Consider the following 17,880-nt stretch of genomic DNA (forward strand, 5'->3'; position numbering starts at 1 on the left):
GGCGTTTCGTGCACAATCTTAATTTGTGTTTGCCACCTGTGTGTTCTCTTCATTTTTAGTGTACTGGTTGTGAGTGTTAAAGGAGCACTGACACCAAAATTTTGCATCTTGTTTTTTCTGTTGCGATAAGTAGTTAACGACCCACTTATCACGGCTGGAAAGCTCGTTTGCTCGAGCGCGCAACCGTTAATTATCTGGAGACGGTTTTATAGCGCCCAGTCGCAGTTTCGGTTTCAGAGAGCGCCGAGGGAGGCAGGACCCAGAGTGGGGGCTATGTAAACATAGCTGGCTACGTGAGCACACAAAACCGCGTGCACATGAGCACCGCGTCGACAACCCTTTTCAACGAAGGCTTCCTGGGTGCTGTTACAATGCCCTCTGAGGCGTTGTAAATATGCGTGACCACCCCAAGATGCACTGCCGAGGCGAGGACATCAGCCTTTGTACTCCCGTGCAAGTCTCCCTTTCTTTCCGTTGAAAAGGTCTGCTAGGAGACAGTGGGAGAGAGCGTCCGCAACAATCGTGGCAGCCAACACAAACTCGTGAAGCAGGTGGCGGTTGGTTGTTTACAAGGACACCCAAGGCGTGTTTCGCGTGGAGTGGCGCAACGCGCACTTTAAACGTGATTTTAAATATGTTCTAGGCTATATTATCCGTTGATATTTCGTAGATGATGCGTGTGTGTCCACACAAATCCATCACACGGGTTATCTCGCCTTTGAAATTTTGTGTCAGTGCTCCTTTAAGGTTTTCTCAATTTGTGTGTCACGTATACAGTGCAGTCCACTTATAACAATATCGAGAAAACCGAAAAATATGATCGTTATAACCGGTGATCGTTATATCTAGACTGCCGCCAAAAAATCGTCGCCGGACGTACCTTTTGTAGCTCCAGGCTTGAATTCGCTATTTGCACCAATGAATAAATATTGTAGATACAGTCGAACCCGTTAAAAACGAACTCGAAAGTGTCGCGAAAAGTGGTCGTTATATCAGTAGTTCGTTGTATATGGACTTGCCCTTGAAAACGTGCGCTTAGCGGCCAAGCCGTTTTTTTTTTCTTTGTGCACTTTTATTAAAGTGCTAACAACCCCTTCGGTGACAAGCTAAGCCTTTTCGCATCGTGAAGCGACGCCCGCTGCGTGCTCACGGGTGAATTAACCGCCTTTGCAATGAGCTGACACCGTTTCACCGAAGCGCGGTACCGCGACGTGGAGCCGATCATCCCTGGCTAGTTGCGTGCAGCGCGTCGCCTACTCGGGTCGTGGAGTCACTGCCGGGCCGCTTGCTGTATGCCGTATGCGCGCGTTTGTACGTTCTTCGTGCTTGCTTCACTCCGGACCGTGCACGGGTGCGGCGACGAGCCTCTTCGTTCAACGCGGCGAAAACAAGCATTTTCCAAGCAACGCGCACTCTACGTCTCCGCGATGTTCTCGCGGCCCTGCACGACGATGCGCGGCGCACTTCAGTTGTCACCTAGTCAAACACGCTGTATACGCTCCCTGTCAGTGCGTCGACGTTTCTCGGTGCCCGCGCCGCTCAACAACAGCGAGCTACTTTCGTTTCTACAAAGTGACGCGCACTTAAAAAAAATTAAAAAAAAGCGGTCTCGCACGACGCGGCGGCGGCGAACTTGCAAACGGCAGCATGGCGCGCTCGTACCGCCGTCACTCCGCAGTGTACAGCGTACGCCACACGCAAAGCCGAGTATCTACAGATGACTGTGATAAGGTTGTCGGCTATAAGGCATAATTTCACGTTCATCGACGGCCGCCACCTCGCCTTCGTTCTTTTCTGATGCTTATCCGCGAAGGCATCGCCGCAGTCGCGCGGAAGTCGTAATCACCGATCGACCGGTCTCTGCCGTTACCAAAAAGACGGACGACTTTTCGCGGCACATTGTGGCATCGACGAGTTTAGGGACGCAGTGAACCTTTTTGCGATGGAAAGCTATCGCGGTTATCACTTCTTGCATTTATGCCTTCTTGCGTTCCAAGGCATTGTTTGGTTCATCGCAGGCGGTCGTAGCAGCAGAGAACGGCGTCAGGAAAGGTTACCGTGCGAAAGCTGACTGCAAGGCTTCATGCTGCCTACTATTTCTTTCCCCCTCACTGCCATTCTATCACTGAAGAAATGCCTGGAAAGCGAGCGACCTCGCTCGCAGCATCCGAAATCTGCGTGCGGTGCTCGCCGATCTGGGTATCTTAATAGACCTCTACCGGCCTACGTCACTCACGCCTCGTGACGTCAGGTCACGTGACCTCTTGGCGCACGTGCAACGGCGGTGGTTGGCAGAACACTCCCGCTGCCGGCTCAGCGTGGTACAGTCGCACGGTGTTTGGTGCACGTTTTTTTTTTTCTTTTGAACATTTTCCTTCATCTTTCAGTTCCAAGATTATTTGTGGTATGTGTCGTGGACTGCGTGACGAAAAATTTGCCACGCTGCTGGCTGTTTAACTTGGAGAAGTGAACCCACGTGGTGGTCTGTGCGAGGAACAGCGGCATCGTCTTCGAAAATGTGCCGCATTTACTGTGGCGTGTAGTGTGCGTTGAAAGGCAGCGATGATATCGGTTCACCTTTGCGGAAGTTTAAACTGACAATATTGTGTGTGGTGTGTGCTGTGTGAATAGCGATGCATCTTGTTTGCAAAAACATTGGCGCGCGTTGTGTCTAACAGGGCCATTTGCAGTGACCGGTTGTCGACAGAACATGACATTTTATTTGACGCGATGATCTGCGAGTGCGTACATCTCAGTGTGTGCTGCGTGCACAAAAAACAACAACAAAAAAAAGTGCATGATGTCCGGGCTGAAAGGGGAGACTACGCAGAAGCTACTAGCGTGCTTTAGCATTGCCGAACACGCATGTACGGTTTACCACGGCGAATACCCAGAACCACACGCGTATCGCCTTTTATCGGAGATGTATGCCTTAATGGAAGCAGTGGAGATTATTGTTTGCATTATTCTTGTTAGCTTTGCTTTACGTCTCGATATTTATGAAGTGACGTTCCGAGTTTGTGTACCAAGTCTAAAGGAGAGGAGTAAGTATGGAAACACGTTGTAGGCATACAGCGAAGTAACCGCGCAAGAGATTATCTATAATTGAATTATTGTGTTTAACATCTCAAAACTGCTCAGTGGATTATGAGGAACGCCGTAGGGGAAAACTTCGCTTTAATTTTCACGGGGATTTGTTAACCTCAACCGAACGCACGTCAATGAGTGTTTCCTTCGTTTCTAAATGCGAAGCATTTCTTAGCGAACTTCTGCAACTTTGAGCGTATCTATCTATCTATCTGTCTGTCTGTCTGTCTGTCTGTCTGTCTGTCTGTACAGCATTGGCGCAGTAGCCGCCAATGCTGTACATCGTTTAAAACTGCAGTGCAGATTTCGCGACGGAAATTGAGCACGTTCACATCCATGCCATGCTAATATTTCTCCAAACACAAGTCGTCGTGAAAATATACAACGTTCGCTTTCGAAGAGCATAAGATTTTTTTATGGCTGTCATACACGACGAGCAAATCATATGTTGACCTAACAGAATCGTTCATTATAGGCAGTGACTTTTCCTTTTAACAGCTGTGAGTTCAGAAAATAGCAATTTGCAAAAACCTCTATCGAAGTAACGCAGACACACGCAGCGCTGCTATGCAGAGATCCCGCCGGCGGAACTTTCTTGCCAACCAGCGCTTGCTCCGAAGGCGGGACTTGGGGGCGGGACGCTGCCAGTGACGTCACACTGTTTGCAAACAGGGAGAGGTCTATCGCAAGTAAACTGGAGCGGGGCACGCACGAGCGCGCGCCCCTGTCACGCTTTATAAGGCATGTCTTAACTTTTTTTCGCTTTGTATGCACCATGTTTTTACCGCGACCGTGTCCGAAGTGTTCGTTGTAAAAGTAGGAGGCTTTGAAAAATGTTCGCTATATCTGGACGCAGCTTCAATGGTTAGCATAGGAAAATCGTAAGTGCACCCAAATATGGTCGTTATAACCGATAGATCATTATATGTGGGATCGTTATCAGTGGGTTCGACTGTAGTAGGATGTCAAAAACAAGACTTTATTTCTTCCTCCGAAGAGCGCATCACGGGTTCGGCACGCCAAAGTAGTCCGAAATCTGCAGTTGCTTCCGCGGAAGCTTGAGCTTCACAACCGCGATGCGCACAGCTTCCAGCTGCTGCGAAAACTCTGGTGGCATTCCTTTGATGGGCATGAAGTCAATCAGTGAGTCGATAGACGTCAGTGCACCTTGCATTGTTGTCAACGGGTTCGTAGAGGCACTGTCAACCTCCTCATCACTACTGTCGCTGCCGTCGCACAATGCTGCCGTGTGTTGCAACAACACATCCGCGATGATTGCCTCGTCGGTGAGTTCATCGCAGAACGAAGCAGCACTGTCTGCCGTCAGGAAGTCCTCAACCGACGCGACACACTCGCTGTCTGCGTCACGAGTAGCGACGTGCTCCCAGAGCTTCGTCAGATCCGCAGTTTCCGTGCCGGTCTCGCTGTCACTAGGTGAGGGAGGCTGGTCCTGGTGCACAAAGCCTGCCTTCCTGAAGCAGTTTTGAATGGTGGTCTGCCTCACCTCATACCACATGCCGTAAACGAAGCGCACGGCCTTTAGAAGGCTAATCTTCAGATCAGGGGCATCAGAGGGCCCGTCTGCATTGCCCGACGCACAGGTAGCCGAGCGGTCAATCGTCAACACGAGCCACTCGAGCATGCGTCGCTGGTATAACTCCTTAAAGTTGGCAATCACGTCGTCTAGCGGTTGCAAGCCTGCCGTCGTATTCGGCGGCAGGAACATCAATTCGATTGATGTCAGCTTCGGGCTCACGTTGTGTGCGCTACAGTTATCCAGCAGCAACACCACCTTCCGCCCCTGACTTTCGATGACACTGTCCATCTCAAGCAGCCACTCCTCGAACAAGACACGGGTCATCCAGGCCTTCTTGTTGCTCCTATAGCGAACCGGGATGTGTTGATTCCTGAAGCACACAGGCTTCTTGTATCGCCCGATCACGAAACGCTTGAGCCGATGGCTCCAGTCCATATTCACACAAAGTAACACGGTTACCCTAACCTTGGAGTGCTTACCGCCGGGACACGGACCGCCTTTCAAAGCATGCGTCTTCGATGGTGTCATTTGAAAGAAAAGGGCTGTGTCATCACAGTTGTAAATGTCTCTGGCTGAGAGGCGCTCCATCAATGCGGGCAGGTTTGTCTGGAGCCACTGCTGCTTTGCCTCTGAATCGAGAGAGGCCGCTTCTCCCACCACGTTCTTGTAGACAATGCCGTGCCGCTCCTTCAATCATTGTATCCAGCCGCCGCCAGGTTCGAAATTCGGCCGACCTAGCAGAAAGGCCAAGTTTTTCGCCTTTGTGGCAAGTATTGGCCCACTAACTATTCGGCACATTCTGGGCACGGATCAACAGGAACCACTGGTAGAGTGCCTCTTCAACGTCTGCATACAAGGGCACCCAAACTCTCTTCCGCTCGTCGGCATGGCTACTGGTTCCAGCCTTCAAAAGCGCGGTGCTTCCGGCTTTGAGGATGGTCGAGATCGTCGACTGGGCGAGCTCGTATTTTTTTACGAGGGCGCTCACTTTAAAACCGCGTCGTGAATCCTGCAAAATATTCGACTTTGTATCAAGCGACACGGCCTTTCGCTTCGTCGGCGCCATATTTGTTGAGGGTTATCTCTGCTCCGCTCTAGATGTTGCTCGCGCGATCGCTGAGGAAGAGAGACTGACCGACGGCGGGTTTGGGGGAGAAAGTACAGCCAGAGGTACCGAGGTACAGCCGGAATGCCATTGAGGCCCCGCCCAACACCCTCTAGAAAAATATGAAGGCCTTAGCTCTCTCCGTGTGAAGTCATACGATGGGGTGGATGAGAAAAAAATAAGGAGCGCTGTTCAAGAGAGGTTGTCATGCGGGTGCACTGCGCAAAAGCTTTCTTTTTCTGCAAGAGCAATCATGCATGCATTTAAAAGAAATTAGAGGGCAAGAATACTGTAGCAGGAAAACATTTATTTACAAAGCCCCGTTACTTTTTGTACTTGCTCTGTATTAGAAGCAATACATGCAGTTATTTGGCCTTGACCGTTGTGGCTTTCCTTTTTTTTTATTAATCGGCAGCGTCTAGAAGTTTGTCGTTCAGCTTCCTACGTAAAGTTACTTAGAATGTTGGTGCTGCACCGCAGGATGTGTTTAAGCACTAGTTCAGTTGTGTGGCCATTCTCACACGTATCGAAGTGAAGTCGGACTGCTCTTCACTAGCCAGCAATTGTAGCGTGAGTTTCGTGACGACCTGGCGTTGTTCAGGCATCATAAGCAGTGCTGACTCTGTAGCGAGCTGCTCTACCACAACGTAGCTGTGAGCAACTGCGTCAAGTGCAAACACTGATGGATAAACTAAGCCTCCTCGGTCCAGGTGCTTAACGATACCATAATGTTCGTTTGTGGCAGAGCCTGTGATCTCCTTGTCCACAGTCAACGAGTCCCTGCATTGCGCGCAATTCAGCTTTTTAAGGGAGGCTTGCACTGCATAACCTGCAACGTAGACGAAGACTGGGAGGACGTCCTACATCTTCGTAAGAGCCTGGCTGGTCACAACAACGTTGCTGTTGGGAGGCAATGCCTCGACTTGCTTTCGGACTATTCCCAGTGCTGGTCAGTGGAAACTGTAGGCAAGGTACTTTTCAGGCACAGCTTGTTTTCGACTTCATATATCTGCCTGATGGAGATGTGATATTGCGCACCTGCCAGCTGCCTATACTTTCCAAACCGATCTTGAAGGCAGTCGGTCTGTATCTTCCCAAAAAGGACATACGACATTCCAAGCTCTTCGAAGCTGTACCTAGCGAGCTCAACAAGCGCATAGGTTGCGTGTTCGAGAGCAGCGTGAGTGAGTCTCCTTTTGTCAGAGTAACCTTGTCAAGACCTTTGTTTTTTCCATTCATCCAGCCATTTCAGAAACATGCGTAAGAAGGCAATTTTTGGATCGTTATCAATGGAAAGCACTGGCTGTTGGAACTGATCTCTTAGCCCTTCTCCCTTCCATGAAGTTTTGACTTTTACAATTTTCCACCACTTGAGTACGATATCGATAAATGTAGCAGTGGCCTCAAAAGAGAACAGGTTGCGCTTTGCTCCAAGAGCACGTAATGCCTCTGGTAAGTAATCATTGAAGATTTGTAAAGCAAGCTTTACGTCCTGCCTTTCAAGATTCGAAGGGTAGAGGGCTTTTCTCGACAGCCCATAGCCATATTTCAACAGCTGGTCGCACTGTTTGCTGTGAAGGTCCCTGGTTGTCACAAATGATGCTGTTTGCATTCGCTCTGATTGTGGCATGTCTCCTTGGATCTCCGGGATGTAGAAACAATTTTGGTCATTCTTCCGATTGATCCAGTGACTTCGCATGCATTTTAGAATGTACACTGGGTCTACAACGAAGAACAGCGGCCTTGAAGGGTCTGATGGATGTCGGTACACAATTCTGTTACGAGGAGATGATTCAAAGAGGGGCATCGCTTTTCTGTTGACAGTTTTTGTCGCTGACGACGCACATAACCCGGTACCCAATCTTTTCCAGCCTGCAAATCACTTCTTTAAGCGTCTTTTGCAGGAACTCCGCCTCTACTCGGTGCACCGGCACGATGTGCGCAACTTCTTTGAATTTACACGTCAGGCTGCACACCATGAAAATGAGCGCACAGTTAGCAGCTTCATTTCTATTAAGCGTGGCGCCGGTAATATTACCCCCTTTATAGTCGAAGTAGGGTTTTATATGTATTTCATCTACGATAACTGGGACAAAGTGCTGGTCATCTTTCTTTTTGCCATATAGCTGAGGAATGTTTCACTCTGATGCTCTTGTTGAGGACTCATACCATAAGACGAGCACACTGATCTGATTGTCATAGGATGCGGCAAGGTGATGCTTCCATAGCTGCGCATGAACGCATACGCATGGGGCGATATAGTGAAAAGAATGCAGCAGAACATCATGAAATCAGCAGAGTAGCGCCTGCGCTGTTTTTTCGATAGGTGCAAGGTGACTTGCTCCTTCAGAAACCTAATACAGTTGGCGTCGTCTTCTGCTTGGGACGTGCAAAGCTGATCTAGCAGTAAACAAACTGCCTCGCAAATTTCCGCGACTGAGTTGCACATCAGGTCACTGTCCCACTTCTCGATGCCTTCCAGCAGTTCCACCGTATCCCTTTTTCTGTTAGCGATTTCTGGAACGCAGAGCTTTGCGCACATCTTTTTTACGGCTGTTTTCATGACGTGTAGTGTGAGGCTCAAGTCTCCTTTCACGCAAACAGAGTATTTCAACCACGGCGCTTCATCATCGACGATGTGAATGAGAAGCCTTTCATTTCGTTGGATTACATCCCAGAACTTCATCCCTTGGCTCCTGGTTGGCAAGTTCGCTCAAACTGTGGACTTTATCCTCCTCGCGTGCTTTGATAAATGCCTCGTTGGATTCAGCGATGGCTTTCTGGAGGGCTGCATTCTCTATGCGCGCGCGCTTGGAGTCAGGATCTTCCCTTCTTGCGGTCTTTCTGGACATGTAGCTCGGATAATTTCGGAACTTCGACGGTACAGCGTCTGGGCGAAGGCGCACATGAGCTAGCGGCACTGTCATTTTGCGGCCAGTTGCTTGATCTGTATGCGTCGCGACTTGAATGATGTTTTCGTCCATGAAATGAAGTTTGCATACCTAGAAAAAAAATTTACCTCCAATCAGCAAACCTATGGCTACTTGTGATACAAACGTGCGGCTCATGAGCCACTTACACATGTACATATATATAATTTGAAATAACGAACACTTAAATACAGAAAAGCAAGAACTTACCCTGGAATTTTCGGTGACCGTGAGGTTTTCCCGTGGCACAGCACGAATCCAAGCGTTCCTCAGAGCTTGGTCTCTCGGGAACTTGAAGACGCGCACCTTCGTGTCCCCTGTGTAGTTAACGCGGCATCGAGGTACACAGTATTTGCACGGCATATCGACATCGTCGCTTTCACATTCCTTTCACTGTGAAGAAAACATGGCCAACTGAACAGCGAAGAGATGTACGTCTGTGCAGACTCGCCAGGCAGTGAGTTTCGGCAGACGTGCGACGAAAGCGCACCAGCGCGATCCGGACGCCCGGATGCGTCGTGTCGCGGCGACTAGAAAAACTCGCTCGCCGCCTCATGCGTTCGCCCCATCTGCTGACGTAGCGCGAGTGGAAAGGGAACATAACTAAGGCCTTCATATTTTATTGCGATAGCAATTATATGGACAGTCTCGGCTGGATTTTGCCGTCGCCGTCATGCACCGTATATGTATAAGTATGTATATATATATATATATATATATAAAAGCCCCCCAAAAAAATAATTCAGAAAAATGCTTCCGAAGAGCGGAATCGAACCAGGGACCTCTTGCTCCGCAGCGAGTGGCACTAACCACTACGCCACGAAACGCAGATCCTCCACGTAGCTAATGGCAAGAGTTATATACACACCCTTTACTGCTGGACGGACTCGGAGACGGCCGGCGCTTATAAGCGTTTCTTCATTACCAGCGAGATGGCGCTAGGAGCGCAACGGGCGCATTTAAAAGTCGTCGGCGAGCTCGCTCGCTGCTTCTTATATTTGCGCAGGGAGAACCTTGCCCTTCCACTGTCTGCTCGCGCAGTTTTTTCGTGGCGAGGGAAAGAGGGATGCTTCAAGCTTTCACCTTGATGTCCGCGCTCATGTTACGGAGCGTACGAATCACTCGAGCTCAAGAGACACCGCTAAATGAACAAACAGAAGATGTGTGCGAACTATCAAGTGTCACAGCTCGACACTTGAAGAACGCTAGTTTCCTTCGCTGCTTCGGCTGCATTTGCAACAGGAGCGCTGTTCAAACCGAGAGTATCCATTGGCGAGCCTCACTTCGTATAGGATTAGTTTCTTGCTATCGCATTCATTGCTTCGCCCTTGAGGCGAAAGTGTGACTTTTTTCTAGAGGGTGTTGCCCCGCCCCGATGCCACCGCACCGCTTGGCTTTTCGCTTTTTTTAAAATTTTCTCTCTCCCCTTTGCCGCTTTCGTTCGGCAACCAACAGCGGGGAGCCGTGGAGCGCGGCGCTCTGCTTTTCGCATTTTTTTTTTTATCCCTCTCAGCCTCCCCGCGGTCGACGCGCGTCGAAGCGCAAAGCGTGACACAGCTGGCGCTATCTAGTAGCGTGTCGCGCCAACTTACGATGCTCTCCTCAGCTTTTTGAACGGCCGGGACGCGCTGCCGGCGCTGTGCTGCAATGGCGGTAGATATGTACTCGCCTACGCTAACTTTTCGTCTTGTCTCGGCATAGTTCGTTTCAGAGGAACTTATCAATGTAAATGTTACGATTATTCTGAATGAAACATGCCCTCCACGGCAAACTTTTCCTTGTTGTATCCGATATGCGGTGGATAACATATTGTTATGTATGGTTTTTTTCCCCATAGCCCTAATGCATAAAATGAGACTGTTAAGTCGACCCATCGTTACAACCAATATATCGTTATATGTGGTATCGTTATTAGTGGACTGCACTGTATTTTTGTTGACACACTAGAAGAATACACTGAACCGTAGCCATATACAGTTTTGCTGTAAAAGCAGTGCATTTGCACTTTTTTTTGGGCACACACAGGTCTCTGTAACATACAAAGTGAGCCTACGTGAACTCTCAACAAAGTGCTCCATCACCATTTTGCGATGGCATTTGATTCCTTTGACGAGAGGCTCTTTCCAATGCTGTCAATGCGATTCCGATTTGGTGCTTGATTTGAATGTGCAGGCAATTTTTGGACTCATTTAGCGGAAAAAAGGTGTGCATTAAATTCTAGTAAATACAGTACTTTCTGATTGCTGGGTGAGAGGCACTGAGCATGATTTCATGCTGGCAGAGAAGCCTGATAAGGATGTTTGTCATGACATGCCAATTGGTCTGCTGAAGCAGTTGTCATTGCGGACTTGTGCACACACAACTTTGCCTTACCCCTTGTCTAGATAATGCACGTCTTCGGTTCAAGAAACACCACAGCACACCTTTCCTGGTCTCTTTACAAATTTAACAGAGTGGTGTAATTGTTTATATTGGCTTGTATGGCCACATCTCATCGTTGGCTTCAAATGCATGTAGAAGTAGTACAGAGCAGATGTAAATTACTGCAGCAACTTTGCATGACGTACTTATTCGTGCAACTGTGGCGAGTTGCTTTGCCCAATAAGGGTTGTGCTGAAGTGCTCCTGAAAACTAGTGCTAGTGATATCACATTTTGAAATCTAGTTCCCGCCTTTTTTTTTTTTTTGCTGCATCACAGTTGCGATTGATTCCTTCCATGAGGTATTTTTAGAGCAAGCCCTGCGTACATAATCACTTATTTGTGTGTACACAGGCTATGTGCACGGCTGCTTGTGTGCAAACATGTTTCAAGCATGTTGCTAATGTGCATGTCTGCAACGTGTGTATTTGGGGACGTCAAAAGTGTCAACAAATGTCAGGCGGTTGTTTAGGCGCTGAAAGGCTTGCATTTTGTAAATTATTCATGCAAGTGTGAAAAATGACTTGTGTAGCTTCTCTGGTAAAAAATAAAAGAGGAGCACCGACTACGGGGGAATAAAAAAAGACATGTTTTGGCTGCCCTGACAGTAGCTTTTCTGTATCTCAGATTGCCTTTGTTAGGGCACAGTCTTCTCATTCTTATATTTCTCCTGCAGATGCCCTCCAGGATGCCCTCAAGAAGTTGCAGTTCAGCAATTTGACTGTAAATCTCATTGGTAAGGGGAGCCACCACTGCATTTTTCATCACTACGTGCATTTGTTAGGCATGACCCAAAAGCTAGTTTTATGGGATTCTCAAGCATTTAGGCCTGGATATCGGGCCATAGGTGTTATTTCTGAGGTGCCTTGAAAACGCTTCTACTGTTTATTGATATTACACGCTAAAAGTCAATGCAATGGCAATGTATTCGATGTTCCCTGCTGCTCTCTGCTGTAAAATGCGAGACATTAGTCAAGTGTTCCTTGCTTTTAGGCTCACGCTTTCCATCGAGCCTTAATTGATGGGAGATAAATTGTTGCTATTATTATAAAGGAAGCTTTAGTTTGGGATCTCAATGCATGTGAACTGAGAAATAATGTTTCTCGGCAACTGGTGCACCAATTTTGATGAGGTTTGTTAAACTTACAAGAAAGCTGCACCTAGTGACTGGATGAGTCTGATCTATGTGTGCCATCGATTAACATAAAACTTTGAAAACAGCAGAATTGCAGGGAAACTTGGGTACCATTGAAGGTGAACTCTGGCAATTTCTTGATGTCCACTGATCTCAATGAAATTTTCAGTACATATTCTCTTCGGTACTCTGGTGATATGTGCCAAATAATATGACTGCAGGTCATTTAGTTTTTTTTTTTTTCAAAATGAATTTTAAGATTGGTGGCCAATCCGGAATGAAGCCTTTGAATGCAGGCTGCCCTAACGCAGACAGAGGAGGAAGTGGGCTCTTTTCTTCAACGGTGGTGATGGTCACCAAAGCAAATGTTCGATATTGTGTAAGCTTCGTTGTATGTGGCAGAAAGCGATCGGTTCCAAGGAAGACCCCCCAACAGCGCTCTTCAGAAGTGTCCTGGTGAAAGTGCTTTTGTGTGTGTTTACACTTGCTAAAGCAATGAATGGGGCCAGTTGTTGCACATCAGTGTTGAAAAGGGCTTCGTGTAACAGTTACTGGACTAACAAATGCCGAAGAAACAGCAAGAGGCGCAAACTACAGTCGAGCACGGATTTATCGAACCCACATATATCGAATTTTTGGCTATGCGGAACCAGCGCTGGAGTTTCCACGGACAGGGTGCGCCGTCCTGCCGGGCACGGCTGGAAACACTCTGGCATACCAACAAATACGAGTGGCTGCTAACATGAACCATGCCGCCGTGCGCGTTCATCAAACGAGGAAAAAGAAGCGTCGAGACCGGCGGTATTGTTGTATTCACAAATGCCACAATCAAAAATGTCTTTAATAACTGAAAAAAATAGTCCAGAGCATAGTTGACTCCCTTCGGCTTTGCTTTCCACCGATGCACATGGGTTGGCGCTCTGGAAAACATCACAAATCTTTTATTTGAAACTGGCCTTGAAAAAGGTAAAGAAAGCACATGACAGCTTAGGTTGCGTAAGCATTGCGCCGTACATTACACATACTGTATTTACTCGACTGTAACATGACCACGATTGTAACGCCGGTGTGACATTTCATTATGTCCAGGAAGAAAAAATAGAATTTCGGTATTCGATTGCAACGCGAGGGTCCACTTTAGGTTGCAAAAATCTAGAAAAAAAGCTCGCGTTACATTAGAGTAAAACGGTATTATACGTCACTGTCTAGTGCACAGCTCTAGACTGGTTACAAGTCCATGACCGCCAGAAAAACTGTGTTGTCTACGCAAAGTTCATTGCTGATTACACACTGCATGTCAAACTCGGAACCACCACGAAGTCAATTACCACTAGGTTCCTCAAAGGCATTTTTTAATGGTGAATTTCATTGGCGGATTCGGAGTGGCCGACGAACTCTACGCCGGAGCACTCCACTACGTGGAGAGCATCCGAAGGAAATCTGCCAATGGAACACAAGCGCCCTCGCCAGAGCAAACGGTAGGGGGCGCTAGCGCACATTTACTTCGCAAGTGCCCATTCCTCGCGGTTCGCGCAGTTTTCGCCTTCACGGGCGCGAGCGGAGAGAACCGGGCGCGGTCGGACAGCGCATTTCATCGCACGCGCGGTACGCCACGCTCTGCGCACGCGCGGGAGCTTGCGACTTCCGGTTGAATCTGCCGCTTTTCGCGGAGTAGCGAGAGCTGCTCCGTGGAGTGGATCTGGCGCCGGAGCTGCTCCAGATCTGCCGATGAAACATACAGGGAGCACTCTCAATCCGCCAATGGAACAGACTTGCTCCGAATGGAGCAGAAATACTGTTACCGGAAGTGCTCCGAATCTGCCAATGGAATTCACCATAAGTATCGGGCTTAAACGACTGCCAATCACAAGTTTGCAAATGGTCTGCAGACGATGGCGAGCCGACGTCGTTAAAGCACGAGACCTGCGACATGTTTGTATTTTCGCTAACACCACTGATCTCCACTTTACACCGGCCATTTTACAATTATTTCACGCTTCACCGTCAGCTTCAAAAAGGTTTTTTAAGGACTGCGATACGAGCCTTTAGTGGGCACATGCAAGCCGTTAAAAACACCGCGAAGGAAAGCGTGTAGCGAAAGAGCTTGTGTAATATAGTACGAGAGCTGTAACTATAGATTACGTAAATGTGACATGCTCGCTCAAAACAGCTGTCACTCACTGGGCTGAACGTTCTCAGTGCTGCCTGAGGCACTAATATTATTTCAAAGCGGGCGCACAACGAGCACAATGCACACACCGTCTAGCTTGCTAGCGCAGTTTGAACACACTTACCTGGAAGTTTACGTCGTACGGTGCTTGACACTTCGCCGAAAGGTCACAATCGCTGTCTCTGCAAAAAACAGCTTCTTCCACGTCATAGACATACTTCGCATTGGACAGCTTCCGTCCTTTCGACAGCACACTCTCGCGAAAGTACCCGTCCGCACACATCACATCACTGAAACCGCAGCGGAGAATAATCGGTGGCATCGCTGCTCGCCCGCTGCGCCACAGCGCAGCGAAGTGTCCCGATCTTCGCTAGTCTTGCGCGTTCCAAAGTACCAACAAAACGACGCACGTTGAGCAGAAGCCGCGGTAGTGTCGAATGACGTTCACCATGCATTTGAACGTGCCACGAGGTATGTGAGGGCACGAGGTATGTGAGGGCCAGGGCGGCCTCGCATACCACGAGGTATGTGAGGCCGCCCTGGGGAGCTAGCTGTTTCTCAGCTAGCTCGCCAGGGCGGCGCAGCTTGTACATTTTAGGCGCACCACCTGGGCAGCGCTGGCTACCCAATCGAACTCGTAAATTATCCCCTTAAAAATCCTTTGTAAAAGTGTAGAAATTTGCACGTCTATACACCTTGTGCACCGCCTATAGAGGCACCACTGATAGCCACCTAACGGGCGCCGCCGACAGTACGTGCGGGAAGCCGAGCAGACGACAGCGCTTTGCACAGCTTTGGTGTGAGGAGATAGATAAAGTTCGCGGCTGCTATTTCCCCTTCGTGCGGGTGCCAGCCAACTAATTCTGCACTGGCAGCTGCAGGAAATCTTTGTCACGAACGAGCGCTTAACTAAGCGCACGTCGCCGATTTCGAATGACGGCATGAAAGCCTGGCGCCGACGGTTCGTGTGCGACAGAGCGCGCGCATCGAAAAAGCAAGTATAAAAAGGCGCCGAGAGCGCGCCCTTTACCCTCTCCGCAGAAGACGCCACCGACACAGCCAACGCACGCGAAAGATCGGGATATTCGAGAAAGCAAAGCAGCGCCAGCGGCGCCATCTGATTCCGCAGACGAATCGGTGAGAGAATCTCGCCCTTTCCTTAGCTTTCGCTGTGCTACACACAGACGAATCATACGCACCTTCCCTCTTCCCGAACCCAGGCGCGAGCCGATACAGGCAATGCAAGCGCGCTGCGACGAAGAGTCAATCAGTGAAAAGTTAGTCAGCGAAGAAGTTGTGTCGTTCTAGTTATAGCATCGTTCGCTCGACTGCAGAAGGCGTGTTGTTTGATGATGTAGTGCTGCGAGTAAAGTATCAAGAGATGACGCCGCGGGAGCAGTGACAAGTTTTGAAGAGGGTCGCCGAGGAGACATGTGATGGCCGACTGCAGAGGAGAACGAACGTCCGCGAGGAGTGAATCGTCATGCCGGTGAATATGAAAGGTGCGTCGCGCAGACCAGCGTAACAAGACCCAGCTATGAGGTGCAGCTCGTGGTGAACAACCGCTTTGTTTTGTTTACAAAGGTGACGTCTCAATCACTTCTTGTTCTTTCTGAAGTCAACCATTGCTGTATTTCTGTTTCTGTAAATAATAAATATAGAACTTAGCTTGTAATAGCGTGGTACATGTACTGCACTAGTACAAGCTAAGCTCATGGATGACCAACTCGCCCGAACTACAACACTTCTGAAATATAGAACGTTTGAGCGAAGTACCCTTGGGGGGCATGGCGGTCGAACCGAATCAACACATGCTCAGGCTTATAACTTTGGTCGTCTACCACTGTCAATATGATCGAGTGCATCCAGCGAGCACCGATATGGCAGAATGAAAGCATTAGAACAAGAAGCGACGCATTAAGTCGCATAATGACGAAGCGGCTCGCCTTGGCCAACGAACAGCGGCGATCCATTGCTTCTGTTGTCCTTGCTCAGGAAGCCTTGCGGTAAGTAAAACCGTGTTCCGGGTGCATTTTTTTTTAGGTGTTTGAGCACTACACTCCACATCAATTGTTATTCGACATCCCTTGAAGCTTCGGCCACCACACATACGACGAACGTTGCTTATTTCACAACGCAAACGTGAACAACGCTGAAACACACGTACAACAACGTAGGAAACCACGGCGGCCGCCTGCTTGCTTTCCCGAGAGTAATGACCGAGTTCGCCGCCTATGGTGCTTCCGTCGGCGCGCACTAGGCGTATATCGAATGGTATTCTTACCCGTCATCGGATATATCGAACGCCGCGCGAACTGGAAGGCGCGCTTCGGCACTCGCTCAGCCGTGCGACCTTCGCGGCACCGTGCCTCAGCCAACACCTGAAATGCTCGGAAAACGTGAGGGCGAGAGGGCTCGGACTGTACTCCTGCTGGGCGCATTCTCCAACTTGTGGAACGGCTTTTTTCTTTCTTTTTTTTTTCTCTCTCTCTTTCTCCTACGCTCTCCGCGTTACCGTCAGCTCGGAGAGCAGGAACGAAGGAGCCGGCGGCCTCCTCCTTTCGCCTTTTCTTTCTTTTTTTTTTGTTGCTGTTTTGTGAGTTTTGATCAGCCAACCACAGCCCGCCGCTTTCGTATTTGCTCAGCCAACCACAGCTCGCACCTTTCGTACATCGCTGCTGCCCTCACAGGTAGCCCGGGCGCCCGGGTAGCCATCGCCGCCATCGCGGCTGATTGGGAGCGCTTTGTTGGCGGAGTTCACTTCCATGAGTTGTCGCATACCACTGCATTCCTCTTTTGCGTGCGTGCTCCCCTGCGAGCTCAAAAACATCGAGTTGAAGTTTCTGCTGGCCAACACGACAGCAAAGCTGCAACTGCTCGACCAGGGCATCATCAAGTCCTTCAAGGTGGGCTGAAGGTTGACCTGCTTGGTGCCATCCAAATGGTGTCTGGCACCTGGCGAGACGTGAAGACGGACACAGTGGCCAACTGCTTCCGGAAGGCAGGCTTCGTGACGGCAGAACTCGCGGAAACTAGTGAAGACGGCGACGACAAGCGCATAGACGACGCATTTCACGAGTTGTCGTCTCTCTTCCCGGCTGCCGTTCCACCCGAAGTGTCTGCGGACGATTTTGAGGAAGCTGGCTGCAATATTCAGGGTATTGCGAGCCTCGCTGATGAGGACATTGTAGCTGCGGTCGCAGGGACCCAGGATGCCCTGGCCGACAGCTCAAGTGGCGACGAAGATCGTTTGGACGAGGCGGCGGCTACATGCCCGTACTCCACCGCTGAAGTGGCGGCAGCGTTTGGCTCGATTCGCCGTTTTTGCGGTGACATGGAGTGAACTGGGCTGTCGCACCTGGACAGCCTCGATAAGATCGAGGCCAGCGTCTTCAACTTCGTTTTGAAGATGAAGAAGCACGCCAAGATAAGAGCTTTTTTTTTTCGCGCAAATAAAACATTCTGTTGCATCGTGTGTGTGGAATTAGTTGTCATTC

The 17,880-nt window shown here is 49.3% G+C and overlaps 1 protein-coding gene across 1 annotated transcript in view; it reads left to right on the forward strand.

Annotated features, from left to right (window-relative positions):
* Positions 1-17,880, forward strand: part of LOC119397059 (ATP synthase subunit O, mitochondrial) — a 60,144-nt gene that overhangs the window by 11,481 nt on the left and 30,783 nt on the right. Inside the window, exon 5 of the mRNA XM_037664492.2 lies at positions 11,755-11,814. Within this exon, the coding sequence (XP_037520420.1) occupies positions 11,755-11,814 (60 nt within the window). The remainder of the gene's footprint in view (positions 1-11,754; positions 11,815-17,880) is intronic.

The sequence above is a fragment of the Rhipicephalus sanguineus genome, chromosome 6 (genome assembly GCF_013339695.2).
Source record: "Rhipicephalus sanguineus isolate Rsan-2018 chromosome 6, BIME_Rsan_1.4, whole genome shotgun sequence".
In the NCBI taxonomy this organism is placed as follows: Eukaryota; Metazoa; Arthropoda; class Arachnida; order Ixodida; family Ixodidae; genus Rhipicephalus; species Rhipicephalus sanguineus.